Source organism: Musa acuminata, chromosome BXJ1-5 (assembly GCF_036884655.1).
Source record: "Musa acuminata AAA Group cultivar baxijiao chromosome BXJ1-5, Cavendish_Baxijiao_AAA, whole genome shotgun sequence".
Taxonomy (NCBI): Eukaryota; Viridiplantae; Streptophyta; class Magnoliopsida; order Zingiberales; family Musaceae; genus Musa; species Musa acuminata.
In genome coordinates, this window is record NC_088331.1 from 6,530,450 (window position 1) to 6,544,596 (window position 14,147).

Genomic DNA, 14,147 nt, shown 5'->3' on the forward strand with positions numbered 1-14,147 from the left:
TAATGATACTTGCCTTCAACAACATATTTATCACTAAGAAGTAGAAAGTTTTGGTCAGTATACTGAAATTTTCCTTTTTTCCATGAGATCTTTGAGGCATTGATTTGAGATCTTCACTACCAACTTGCTAGAAACGTGTTACAGATATTACCAAACAGAATTATATTTAACTTCATGAAGAAATAGACACACCAGGAACAAGACTAGGCAGCAAGCTACAATATATCAATCCTATATACACATATGAGACTACAGTTGATGGGCCAATGAAGGACAAGGGAAGGTACAATGGAAGATGAAGAGAAGTGAGGATTATAAAAGATAAGTGATATGCTAATCATAATATATCTGTTTCTTGAAGTGGATCTGCAAGGAGAGAGTAATGCATTCCTTATTGCCTCCATGACTCAAATACTTCAACCTGCTGAAAACAAAAAAGAAAATAACTGTGAGGTTGCAGATTTTGTGGAACCATGCAAACATAGCCAGAAGGTCAGAACAACAGACTTTTGTTTCAGAAGTATCATGCAAGCATATAAGTAGAAAAACATAACAAAAATATAGTATCTGTAGCCTTGGAAGCCAGGCAGCAACACAACACGAAGGTACAAAGGTGACAACAGTGAAAGTGACCTTAAAAGGAACTTATACTGAAGCCTAGATCACCCACAATAAGATTGGAATCCAGCAGCTATCTTATGAGGGAGCAGTTTTGGTTTATTGCCTTTGCTTTAAGATTCAGAGATTTAACTCTAAGCAGAGCAGAGAAGAAGAAAAGATATATGGAGAGGAGCAGTGTACAGTAGGAAGAGCGATAAGAGTACCCCTGCGGCTAGTCGAGAGATACTTCCCATAGGGCATGTGACCGTTCTCGATGCGCCCGATGTCCTCGACAAGCAGCTCATAGTGGCGCTTCACTTCCTCAACAGTCTTCCCCCTCACAGCTCGAGCAACTTTGTTCCAGCGATCCGGTGTGTCCTTGTCATACTTCGCAAGGGCATCCTCAAACATCTTGTTCTGCTCTTCGGTCCAGGATGAGCTCACTGCACCAGATGACATCTCTAAAGGATATTTGCGTATGGACACTTGACACTTAAGTTTGGAGTTTTGCTTTGCTCTAAGCTCACCACTATAACTTTGTGTAAGCTGATATGTTTGAGGCACTTGCCTGGCTGCTACTTATAACGGAGAATGGCGTTTAAGGTAGAAGAATTCCATGGTGGTGGTGTGGCCAGAGACATTTGGAGAATAGAATTCCCATAAAGTCCAAAAAATCGAATAAGTGATGTGTGATAACTGCAACCATTGTAGTGTGGGATAGAATATGAAGATTGTGTGTGGGGAAGTGATAGATCATGTTGTCCCTCTTAAAAGAGATGTTCAATTAAATCTCTCACCTTCTTCCTTCCCATAGAGTTTTCCTCCCTTTCCTCTCACTTCTACGCATGGAATCTTCTTCATGCTGCCAAACTCAAGCATTAGATGGATGTGTAAGCAGAGGAAGATGTGATATCAAGCACAGGTACTTAATAATCTAACACAAGCATAACTGGTGTGCAAATATTTTTAATAGATGGTATCAGATATGGAAATTGAAAATTCAGTCTGCTTTGTTGATGTCAAAGCTTCTGATTGGTTTTTTGTTTCGTATACTGTGGATGGACAACAATTTGATGATTAGTTAATTAATAATGAAATCTAAAGCAGATTTGGATAGTGAACTTTGATGAGATCACAAGAATCAAACGCAGTTAGCAGTTTATTTTATGGGAAAAGCTTCTATATTGGACTGAGGATAGGGTCTATGACTTCAAAAATCTGTTGTAATACTCTTCTGGTATTAATTTTTAAGTTATTTCATTGACTCCTCAAAGATGGTTCAGAAAGAGGAGCAGAGTGAATTAATGATAGGACATCTTTGGTAGATCATGAAGTATGCAATCCACCATGTATTAGTAATCAGCACCTTCTGTGTTGATGGACAAAATCAAATGAATGGTTGATTAACCAGAAAGTAAAAGAAAAAGTCAGAAATGCATTTGAGGTTGATATAACTCATGCAGGCTTTCACAATAAACTATAATCTTTTGATAGGTTGCCACATTCTCAGATTCCTCTCGGAAAGTTGCTATGGAGGACCTCAATGTCTGGGAGTTAGGATAACCTTAATTCTGGGCCACCGCCACTTGATGAACCTTTGCCTGTTTGATATGGACTATAATCCAAAACCAGCAGCTAAGACCAAGAATAATATGAACTGTTAAGAGATTCCCGGGGACATATATAATGATGGTTGTACTGGAGAAAGTGAAAATAGTTCTGCTTTTGTATTAAGTTGAAAAGGATACTTTCTATTAAAAGTTTTCTTCCACTTGCTGTGATCTTAGATCACATAACTTGAAATAGACAGTTGATGTTATTTCATTGTATGGTTTTTCAGACTTACAATCTAAACAATTTGAACTGCTATTGTCCATTCTGCTATATCAACTCTAAAACTTAATTGTAACAAAAAGATTAGTGAAGGATTCATATTTTTTTCATTTTCTTGACTGATTCCTTGGCGATTGACATAGTTTTTGAGGCTCAAGGAACAGTCAGAAATTAAGTGTCGAAAGTGTATGCATTACTAGGCTTATCAGAAAATTTTGCAGAATAATCCTCTTTTGGACAAAAGGTACTTATCATAATCCAGTAATAACAAATTCATATCACAAGAATGGCACAACTAGTCCCTTTAGAGTGCCAGGTACATGCCAAAGAGCATACAAGTAAATAATTCTTGGATCCACTACAAACTGCAAAGGGAACCAAAAATCTCTGTAGAAATGGATTAATATACTGTGTTTGAAATAAGAAAGCAGGTGGGCATGCAAAAACTAAATTGTATTAAACATGCTAAATCAATAAAAACTGCATTTTGATGGACAATAAGAAGTCCTTAGTCGACATAGGAAATGAATTACTCTGTGTTCGACTTTCTACCCTCTTCTAAACTCAAAAATTTAGCTTCTCCTATGACTTGGGAATGCTGTGACCAGGTTATAAAGATACTTTTTCTGAGAGATGTGGAATGTTAAGACCCTCAAGAGATTGGCGTCAACTAAGTACTGCTTCGCTGTTAAGCAAAAGAAAGACTGACCAGATTCTAAAGAATCCTTAATGGAAAAAGTGGTTCTTAGATGCAGATTCCAGGTAATGGTAGGAACCCATCTCTTACCTCATGTCACCACCATATAAATCACCAAACATTATTCTCATCAATCGGTATGATTTTTATTTGCACAGACCTCTTTTAAGTCTTTCACAACAATATTTTTTGAGCAGCCTTCATTTCGTTCTATCTGAAAAGTCAGATGCATGACAAAAAAGCAGTTATCCAAGATAAGATGCTTTGCTGTCTCAGATTGCACGAAGTCCCTAAGTAATTCTTGATTTTGGAACTCGCATACCACAAAGAAAGCCCACTTGTAGTAAAGAAGAGTTTTACCTTCCAGGTAGAGAGCAACTGGCAATGGTATCAGCATCAACTTTTTTGTTGGTAACTTTAGAACTAAAGGAACTTAGCAGCAGTACTATACCCATTTGAAAATATCTAAATATTCCACTTGGTCCTCTCCGGAATCACCTCCACCAGAGTCAAAGATATGTGATGTCTGCAAAGCCTTATGAAATGGTTTGAAAATCCTTGGAATGCCACAATTCAAAATGATTCATTACTGTGTGCGTTGAGCGGCAAATACGGCATCTTTATAATCTCATGTTACTTAATTAAATTGGTCCATAAGAACAAGCCAGGCTTGCAACTGTAATTTGGGTTTGAATACCTTATCCTTTGTGATTTTTACATTATCTAAATTTTTAGATTAGTAGGTGCCTATAATTGTTCCAATTGATACATAATATTAAATGGTTCATACAGATTTTAATACAGATACATGTCCCTCCATATGTAGAGATCCTCTGTATATATCCTTCCTTTAACATTCATTCAAAATCCAAAATGGTTGGCAAGCTTGGGTGAAATAATTGAAAAAGAAAATATATACTTAAAATGTTCTTAAAATTCTTATCATTATAACTATATGAATTTATTTTTAAGTGGCATTTACGTTGATTAAGATTCCAAAGGTTAAACTAGTTGACAATTTGGATACGATAAGAGTGCTCCCTTCCGACCCAAGTGATTCTAACTTGAATCACCTAAACAATCTCTCTATTTTTCGAGCTAATACTATGTATTTTAGGCTTTTAGCCCTCCCTTGGATGGCATATTGGGGGGAACATTGTGCACCGGGTTCATCTTTTTAGATTAATTGACGATCAGTGGATGGAAATTAACTATAAAAACATATATGGAAGTGGAAATTATCTACAAAAACATTGGCAAGTTCCTTCTAGTGGTCCATCCTAGTGTTTTCCATAGGAAAAATAAGATTTCTGGATTGTGTTTCATTATTTTATTTCTGGGTATTTCAAATTGATGTTGTTGTCTCTATAAAGTGGTCTTTTCTTTCTTCTAAATTTCCTCGGATCAGATTGCTTTGGAATTCTAGATTCCATAGTAAAACCAACTTAGCAATGTAAGGTGATCTTGCTGCACTAGGCTTCTTTTTGCTCCCCTTTTTGCTTTCATTCAAATATGGATATAACAAGTTTCTGCAACTGCTGCAGCATACTGCATCTTACCATGTAATTAGCTATACCATTTTAAGAAATTTGCACAAGAAAGGGCACTTGATAGGAAAAGTAAATCCTCATAGTAAATGCAATAAGTGTGTCAATTGTTCTACAGCTTAATACAATGAACTAGCACATAAGCAGAAGTTTCAACAGGTCTCAGATTAAATTCATTGTACCAATCCAAACATATATGCATACCTTCAGAAGAAGAACCCCAGAGTATGTTTCAAAACCATGTTCGATCATGTGATCAGCTACTGCACCAAATGCATGATGTATTGTGTATAAGCATATTCCAAGTTTCTCTGCAGAAAATTGAATGACAGTTAATGTGTGGCTCTTGCTGTTTTCCTATAAAACATTATGCAGATGATGCAACAACTTTATATCAAGCCTGTTATTGCGACATGATCTGCATGGACATGAGTATTCATCCATGATCCAACTTTGACCCCACTTATATCTCTGTCAACAGTTGTTTCTGCTGGATCAACATGCTACGCAAAAGACACAGAATGGTTAGCATACGTATTACTCGAACAGAGTTAGAGCAAAGAAGACATCTTTTGTTTTCTCTTTCTTTTGAACAATAGCAAGAGCAACTAATAACAGTTCAGCTCAGGAAGATGCAATACATGTGTGGTCAGAATCGATACAGTAAATTGCATGATCTGTCAGAGTGCTGAAGTTGCTAATTAAAAGGAAAACAGAAGTACAAGAATGCATAGTCATTCAAAAGACATCCATATACATCTACAGAGAACAATGAACAAAAAAAGGATAGTTAAGTATATAGAGAGAAATGATTGCAGCTTAGCAGCTTTCTTGATGCTCTTCTGTAGCCAGTATCAAAATTGTTTGAAAGAATAATAATCAGCGTAATTAGATGCAGACATATGCAGTGACACATTTTACCAAGATTAGATCTTATACATGTTTTACTCTATACTACTGCTGATTAATGTAGAGAATTCCAACTCTTACATCATGTACTATGGACAACAAAAAAAGGGCAATTATGCTGTGATGAAAAACCTTATAGCAGATACCAAAACATGGCGTCTTTCTCGGGCAATCACGCAACTGTCATTTAGAAGTAATGAGCTTCGACAACAAACAATAGCAAACTATAAGCTTCTGGAGAAGAAACCCCAATTAGATCCATATATTGTGGCACAGGATTCCTCTTCAGAGGAGATTTCTAGGTATAGAGACCACGTCAAATTCAATATTCCCTCCCGGAACTGAACCTGAACACGACAATGAGCAGATTCCCAGGAAGTTTGACAGGCTGTTCCGGTGGTGGAGGTCGGCAAGGAGGTAACCGTAGGTGGAGGATCTTGGAAGGGCGGGCGGAAGAGGCGTCTCGTCGATCGCGCCGGGGAGAGATGGGAAAGAATTGGGTAAAAAAATAAAATTATTAGAAAAATTTTAATTTCAGAATTAAAAAAAGTATCATAATTTAAAAATAGAAGGTTAATAATCGTAAAATAGTATTTAATTTAAAGTTTTAAACTATATAAATTAAAACTCTTTTTCAATTCTCTTATATAAAATTAAAAATTTTAATTAGGATAATAATCTCTTCCATCAGAATAATCCTGTAAAGTATCATCGATAACCAAAATCCAAGTGTGACAATCCTAACATTCTCAATACAAAAATGGTTTACAGATTAAAATAAATAAAATAAAAATATATTTAAAAATAATTTTCTTCAATTTGATTCTAATATTTTGAAAAACATTTATAGACATAAATTTAAACACATGTTAATAAGTTTAATAAATATAATAATATTATATTAAGTTTGATTAGTAACATGAATTATACGTCATCAATATCATACTTGCTTTTATGTATTTTAATATTATATCTTTTTTAATATAGTTCAAAATAATCTTTATAATTTGTCTTGTCCATATAATTATATTCGATCATTATATATATATAGTAAAAATAAATAACTTTAATTATGTAAATAAGAATATCCATCGTTATCGAGATCGACGACATGACCCCTCATCGATAACCTATATCGACGACACACAACCCTCCTCATTGTGTCGATAGCCTCGTCACAATTAGCAACACTGTCATTCGTCATTTGCACATCCACTAATCGGAGGAAGAACCAAACGTCCCACTAACACCTTCACGGTTTTCAATCGGAGTGTCACCTATTGAACCACCACAAACAAATGATACTAAAAACTATCATTGCTACCCATGTGTGATGCTTCCTTTTTTTCATCGCAACTCCCTTTCATGATGCCCAAGGGACCATCACCCTTCGCTATGACACTGTGGATAGCAAGTCACCTATAACATATCACCAACATCAATATCGTTGCTAGTCACAAAAGGGCAACATCTTTCCAATAGTAATTTTTTTTTTTTGTTTTAGATTCCATCTACAAATACAAGAAAACCTTCATCCTTCTAGTAGGCAAACAACACGAAGGTAACGATAGACATAATCCAAATACATGAATGATACAAGATCACATGGTGTAATCGTCATAAGAACTAAAATATAATAATCCCATATAATCAAAATAGATCTATATATAGTTTCTTTAATAATCTATGATAACTTAGATTTTAATAACATGATTTTGATACCAATCGTAAGAAATAAAATTATTATAAAAATCTAATATCATAATTAAAATCAAGTATTATAGATCCAAAACAGAATATATATCTTTTGAATGCGATAATCAGTAAGGTGAAGCAATGCATTGTGATGATCTACATATGTCATTGATTACATAATAAATAAGTTAGACTCTTCTTCTCCTTTTTTTTATTTTTAAAATTACTATAATTGATGAAGGAATGATCTATCATGTGAGTAAAGAAATTTCTATAATCACATAAAAGGTTTTGCCTATATACGAGAGTCCCTCATATCATATATCATATTTAAGTATATCTTAATCGAATTAATTAGTTGTTAAAAACTAATATTTCTTGTAATTCAACCGTGCGAAGGATAAAGCGAGCAAAATGAATGATAATGGAGGGGCATATTGCATAAACATGAGTTTAAAAGGGTATACATACAAATATCACTTCGTGGAGGGGTCCTTATAAAATGTTATGTATTACAATATTTATAAGTAAATATAAGAATATGACTCTGTTGAAGGGTTCATATGCAAAACCTTCTCAGGTATATATATATATAGATATATACGCCGCTTATTTATTTTCCTGTCAACCTCAACGAATCTAGGTGTCGTACCGAGAACCCTAACGGCGGCGGCGGCGACGACGACCCGCCACTTCGTCCCCTGAGACCGAGGGAAGGGAGGCGGAGGGGTCGCGGCATCTGACCTCCGGTTGGAGGAGTTGGAAGCGGTGTTGATCCTGCTGCGACCATCGACAGTGGTGGTAGCGGCGGAATGGCGTATAGGGCGGATGACGAATACGACTACCTCTTCAAGGTGGTGCTAATCGGGGACTCCGGGGTCGGGAAATCGAACCTGCTCTCGCGGTTCACGCGGGACGAGTTTAGCCTCGAGTCTAAGTCTACCATTGGCGTCGAGTTCGCCACCCGAAGCATTCGCGTCGAGGACAAGGTCATCAAGGCTCAGATCTGGGACACCGCCGGTCAGGAGAGGTTCGGATGCCAATTTACTGTTCCGATATCTCCGTATCTTGTTTACGTTTTCTTTGACTGCTCTATTGGTCGGCCTCGGATGCTTCGGTTTCAGATCCGGCGTGGGACGTGGTTCTGGTTGTCATATCTGGTTTTTGTTTCTTTTGACGAAATTTAAGACTTTGCGCATGAGACATTGTTCAAGATATTTTCTTTATTTTGAAATCAACGGCGCTCTGATCATTGTATGTTATATTTCCTCTGAATCTGCTGGTACTTTTCGAAATTTTTGTGTGTTTAAGTTTGTTCAGTAATAAATGTTTGGGCAGTCCTGAGGGGGTATTAAAGTATCAATAAAATTAATTATTAGAACAAAAAATATATGTTCTACGATCGCTATTGCATTACCTAACAAAGATCCCTTTCATTTATTGTAGATTCCAGACACAAATGAAATTTAAGTTTCAGTACATAGTTCCTAATTTTTCTGAATTTGTTCGATATCTTCTGGCCTACCTAAAGACCAAACTACTAAAGAAGACTTATTTTAATCTTAGAAGAAGTGCAACACTCGTTTCAGTTGTTATTGTGGTGTTTGGGATCATTTTTCTAGCTTTGAGAAATTTGTTTTAAAAACACTAGAGATCCGCTGCATGATTGCATTGTTATGCATGCTTCCATTCCATCCCTTAAAGCACTGACAAGTGACTGTGAGTTAATCATTCACTGCAAACCTCTCTTCCGTTTAGTCAGTGCAGAAGCAAATGTCACAGTCATGCCGTCATCAGGCCCTGTCGGGCTCAGGTTACTATGAGTTTATCTTGAAGCCGTACACCATTGTGATCTTATTTGTTTATGCATTTATAGATTCAATAATGTAGTACTAAGAATGCTTTCGGATATTGTTGATAGCCTATTGTCCGTGATTGTTTTTCCTTTCCTGTAATGAACTGTATGTCATTCTGTTCCATCCTTATGGGAAAACCATCATTACGCACCTCAAATACCTAAATTTAATTCTATTTATATTTCTCTTTCAAAATATCAATACTTGTTTCTGTCACATTAAGATTTTTCCACTATTTTATCAAATGTGAAAAGGTTTATCAAATATAATATTCTTGCAAATATCAGTTTTAGAAATTTTCTTTTTTGTATGTAGATGCATACCTGCAATTAACTTACATTTGTATTCATATAGAAACCAATAAACTTGTTCTTTTAATATAAGGCATTCATACATGCATTTTTAGAGTATACATGAATGTATATAAATGTATCATGAAACAGTTTTGATAATGTTCTGTGTTTAAGTTATTTGCTCAAGCACCATCCTACAGAGGTCGACCTAGTGGATCTAGAGAGTGACCCTCCAAGTCGAAAGCTTATAGAATGTTCTATTGTAAATGTTTCTTCTCCATTTATTTGGAGAAAAGATATATTCACCCAGGAAATCTTTGCTTGTGCATCAGTGTTTAGCAAGTGGTTGATTCACGCAGGTAGACAAGATATCACATAGTGCACATGCAGTATAAAACCGCATATATGCCTTTTGAAACTTTAAGGGCTTATACCTTGCCATCATACAACGTAACATGATAGCAAAATGAAATAAGCTTAGCAATTCATTTTTTAGCTTGTAAGAGCTAGTCTTGTCAGTATCAACTTAGTCGATCATCTCAATATAGCTGTCGTAATGTGTCAGTTGACAAATGGATCTCTTTTTTTTATTTCCAATTGGCGAATATCTTATGCCTCCGTTGATGATGCTTGATGAAGTACTCATTTTGCTCATTTAACGATTTCCTGTAAAATCAGTCAACTATGATGTACATCTCAATTTCTTGGTCAAATTCTCTATTCGATCATTCCAAATATTATAATGGTGAAAAAGTTTCCTAGTTTAGGATATTAAATGAGATTCTTTTTTCATATATACAGTTTTGTCTCTTTGCAATATATTTTTCTAAAGTTGGCAGCTCACTGGAAAAGCATTGTTATTTGCATTTGTGTTTAGATATGTTGAACCTATAAAATTCTCTCATTGTACTAGTTTTTTGGTGCAGTCCTATCTCTGGAGATGCTTTATAACATATACAGAATAATTCTTTTTCTTTGTTAAATTAGATACAGAGCAATCACAAGTGCATATTATCGAGGGGCAGTTGGTGCACTGGTCGTCTATGATATCACTCGTCATGTGACATTCGAGAACATAGAGAGATGGTTGAAAGAACTTAGGGATCACACCGATACCAACATTGCGATCATGCTAGTGGGTAACAAGGCAGATTTGCGTCATCTTAGGGCTGTTAGTATTGATGACGCAAAAGATTTTTCTGAGAGGGAGAACACCTTCTTTATGGAGACATCTGCTCTGGAATCAACAAACGTGGAGGATGCCTTTACCGAAGTGCTCACCCAGATCTATCGCGTGGTAAGCAGGAAGGCACTTGAAGCAGGCGATGATGATTCAGCAGCTTTGCCAAAGGGGCAGACGGTCAATGTTGGCAGCAAGGATGATGTATCTGCTGTTAAGAACAATGGTTGCTGCTCATCTTAGGTTTCAGACTTGTGGAAACAGGAAAGCCATCGTGTGCTTAGTAACTTGTTTCTATGTTCTGCGGAACACAAAGAAGGTGGTTCTCATTGGAAATTTGTCTCTAATTATTTAAGGTTTTGGATTGTGTTCAAAGTTGGGCTAAGGATTAGGATTGTAGATTTGCAATGTCATTTAACACCGCCGGAAACATCATTTTGTTCAGGGCATTGTATTGCTATTAGGTTTGTTCAACTCAATACTCTTTTCATTTACTAATTGTCTTCATTCAAGACATTATATCTATTCATTGATACAAATTCTCTGGCAGAGAAGTTTGTACTGATGCCATTTTGATTTAGTTTCAGAAGTGATTCCACATGTCAGAAAAATTCAGATTCTGATTCTACCCAACAGGAAAGTTTTCACCTGTCTCTGAATGTTTGAACAAATGTTGTGCAAGTCCTACTGCAGAAATACGCACTTGTAGAGTGGAGTGTAATTGCTTTACTAAGTTATTGGAATCTAAATAGGATTTATGTAGCACTCAAATTGTAGTTTGCTTTTTTATTTATAGAAATTTAATTAATTTAGAAATATTTTATATTTTATAATAAGTTATTATTTATTTACATATATGAAAATTTATCGATCAAGAAGATTATTTGTCAAGAAAAAAATATTATATAATTGATTTGATATGATTAAATATTTTTAGAGGAAGAATGCAAGAAGAAGAAGACACCCAGCAATGTCATGCCATGCATGGATGGTATTATCGGTTGTAGCTCGAGCTCTTACAGCAGATTACCCGCTGCAATGCCCAAAAGACCTACTCCCGCAATGAAACTCCACCCGGCTTCCCTTGCTTTCAAGCTTGCCCCGGAGTCAGAACTGCCCTCGGGTGGTGGCGCCGCCCCTACGTCGGCTGTATGCTCCGGTGCGGGGCTGGGCTTCTTCGTCGACGGCGTCGGCGCCGCCGCTGGAGGCTTGGGGCCGAAGATCTCGTACGGCAGCAGCACCTTCTCGACGGAGTACACCGCCAGCGGGAAGTCGGCGTAGACGGCGTTGTCGATGGGAACCTCGACGACGCCCGTGGAGACGTTGGCCTGGTGGTCCGACGACGTGGTCACGTTGAGCGTCCACACGCCGGTCTTCCCCGACGCCTGCGTCATCACCGGGTTGGTCGCGGTCTGGAACGCGGTCAGGCTGTAGTAGCGCGGGAGGACGTGGTAGAGGACGAGCTCGATCTGCTGCTGCTGGCTGAGGCCGTTGAGTGTGCCGACCTTGAGGCCGGCAAAGGCGTTGTCGGTGGGGGCGAACAGGGTGAGCCCGTTGTAGCTGTTGCTGAGCTGGCTGTTGATCTGCTCGTCCACCTGGGTCTGGCGGAGGAGGCGGATGAAGGAGGTGTACCGCCCGCCCTTGGCGAGGATGGCAGTGATGTTGAGCTGGCCGGCGGGGGCGGGAGGAGCGGCTTCAGGCTGGGCCTGTACGAGGGGGGCTGTCAGGACGAGCACTGCGGCCAAGCCGAACACCATGAAGACAGATGTGGTGGCCATTGTAGATGATGAGGACAAAGAAGGAAGGAGGAATTGGTGGTGGAAAAGGAGAAGAAAGGTTGCATTCTATATAGGAGGAGAAGAAGAGAAGGGTTTGATTAATTGGATTGGAAAGAGCTGGATGTTGAATCGAAGTTGAGTGGTGAGCATATAGAAGACATTTGCAGAAGATTGCAGACATGTAGAAGAAGGGTTGACACGATATGAATGTGTTGTGATCTCACGACATTATCCAACACTCTGAAGTAAGACATGCATGCAAGTCTTGTGATCTTTTGGTATCAATGCAAAAGCTGGATTCAGCAACATAACAACTATGTTGTGTATTTCTTTATGCATAAAACTCTCTCTTTTGTCGAAGCATATGTATATTTTGGAGGCCTCTGAGAATATAAATGAATCTACTATATGCATATCATGTTCATTCTTTTTTCCTTCCCATTGACATGATTGTGGAGACTGTTCATAATTTTATTTGTTCATGTGTACATCTTGGAATTTGATACTTGGTCACAATCTGAAGAATTGATATTGGTGGGTGTACTCATTTGATTCAAGTTGTGTAAGTATGATTTTTTTGTTGTTGTTGTTAAGTTGTATTTGTTTATACATATATCTATGAAATTGATACTTTGTTCAAATTCAAGGGATTGGTGTCAATGGCACCTTTTCCATGTGTTAGCATAAACAAATAGCATGATAGAAATTTGTCTGCCATCCTCAAATGGTGAATTGTTTAAGTTGAATTGCTTTCAAATTGAATGATCAGTTATATAAAAACTATAAACATAATATATATATATATATATATATATATATATGTTTATAATATATATAAACTATAAACATATATATATATATATATAATCCTTTTAAGATCATCTAAAAATTCATATTATAACTACTGATCATGATTATCAATAGATGGTTAAAGGCAAAGGCATTTCCGGTTCTATCCACCACATGTATTCCTCCCATTAGTATTCATTAGAAAAATTCATGATAATCCTTTAATAATTATAATTTATGTAGCAAAATAAAATCATAAATAATACTTAAATATATTTTTTTTATATTTTTTTTTATTTTAATGTGCTAATGTGACTTTGGAACCGATAGTATACTTCTCTTACAATGCCAATGTATAATCAACGAGCGGATTCACCTAAATATCTTGCAAGTGAGATAATACTCAAGAAAAACTCTTTTGATAAAGATAAGATCATGAATTAAAAATAGAATAATAAAAATTTATTTTTTGAGTTGAAAGTATTAGATCATGTGATATTATTTAATTAGGTAAGATATATTATAGATATATTATAGATATAGTTAGAATGTTATCGATTAATAAAAATGAAGTTTAATTATAATATAATTCTTTAAGAGATGATCGGAGTGACTCTCACAATTATTTATCCTAGATTTTTACTTTTATCTATAAAAGGACAAAACCTCTTCAAGATGTTAGTCCCTAATTCATCGTTCATACCAATCCTATAAATGATACATAGAGAGTACTTGTAGATCGACATTATTGTAGCTTTTAAATCCGATAATAATATGCTTATAGATCAAATAAAGGTTTTTTAAACTAGGATTGAGAAAGTACATATTAAAAATTTGATCTACCATTATTAAATTTTAGTTTCTAGCATTAAGGTTTTTCATATAATAGTAACATAATCATAATTTTTATGTTTACAATTGGTATTAGAGTCAAGTTTTGAAATCAAATATCTTATATCATAAAAATATT

The 14,147-nt window shown here is 36.2% G+C and overlaps 3 protein-coding genes across 8 annotated transcripts; 1 reads left to right on the forward strand and 2 right to left on the reverse strand.

Annotated features, from left to right (window-relative positions):
• Positions 1–138: 138 nt before the first annotated feature.
• LOC103984315 (protein RADIALIS-like 4) lies at positions 139–6,080 on the reverse strand. Of its 6 annotated transcripts, XR_010513323.1 has the most exons (7): positions 5,719–6,080; positions 5,066–5,180; positions 4,882–4,988; positions 1,398–1,462; positions 1,128–1,296; positions 825–1,043; positions 139–421 (listed from the first exon to the last, which is right to left on the reverse strand). XR_010513323.1 is itself a non-coding variant. In XM_065182314.1 (6 exons), the coding sequence occupies exons 4-6, from the start codon at positions 1,459–1,461 to the stop codon at positions 417–419; spliced, it is 288 nt and encodes a 95-aa protein (XP_065038386.1). In that variant the 5' UTR covers position 1,462; positions 4,882–4,988; positions 5,066–5,180; positions 5,719–6,080; the 3' UTR covers positions 139–416. The 6 variants fall into 6 exon arrangements, 4 of the variants coding, with proteins under 4 accessions (XP_065038386.1, XP_065038385.1, XP_065038387.1 ...); XM_065182314.1 differs by lacking the exon at positions 1,128–1,296; XM_065182313.1 differs by lacking the exon at positions 1,128–1,296 and having other exon boundaries at positions 139–424.
• A 1,829-nt stretch (positions 6,081–7,909) lies between these two features.
• Positions 7,910–11,190, forward strand: LOC135673385 (ras-related protein RABA1f-like). The gene is made up of 2 exons (XM_065182317.1): positions 7,910–8,311; positions 10,418–11,190. Exons 1-2 carry the CDS (start codon positions 8,094–8,096, stop codon positions 10,851–10,853), a joined length of 654 nt encoding a protein of 217 aa, XP_065038389.1. The 5' UTR covers positions 7,910–8,093; the 3' UTR covers positions 10,854–11,190.
• Positions 11,191–11,511: 321 nt separating this feature from the next.
• Positions 11,512–12,547, reverse strand: LOC103984420 (fasciclin-like arabinogalactan protein 11). Its single transcript, XM_065185198.1, has one exon. The coding sequence runs from the start codon at positions 12,386–12,388 to the stop codon at positions 11,627–11,629; it is 762 nt and encodes a 253-aa protein (XP_065041270.1). The 5' UTR covers positions 12,389–12,547; the 3' UTR covers positions 11,512–11,626.
• Positions 12,548–14,147: the final 1,600 nt, after the last annotated feature.

Bases quoted from the DNA above. Each gene is read 5' to 3' on its own strand.
- LOC103984315 (XM_065182313.1), bottom strand. From the start codon at position 1,461: ATGAAGAAGATTCCATGCGTAGAAGTGAGAGGAAAGGGAGGAAAACTC. The intron at 1,044-1,397 runs GTGAGAGATTTA...CATCTGGTGCAG, and splicing joins ACTCTATGGGAAGGAAGAAG to TGAGCTCATCCTGGACCGAA.
- LOC135673385 (XM_065182317.1), top strand. From the start codon at position 8,094: ATGGCGTATAGGGCGGATGACGAATACGACTACCTCTTCAAGGTGGTG. The intron at 8,312-10,417 runs GTTCGGATGCCA...TTGTTAAATTAG, and splicing joins GACACCGCCGGTCAGGAGAG to ATACAGAGCAATCACAAGTG.
- LOC103984420 (XM_065185198.1), bottom strand. From the start codon at position 12,388: ATGGCCACCACATCTGTCTTCATGGTGTTCGGCTTGGCCGCAGTGCTC.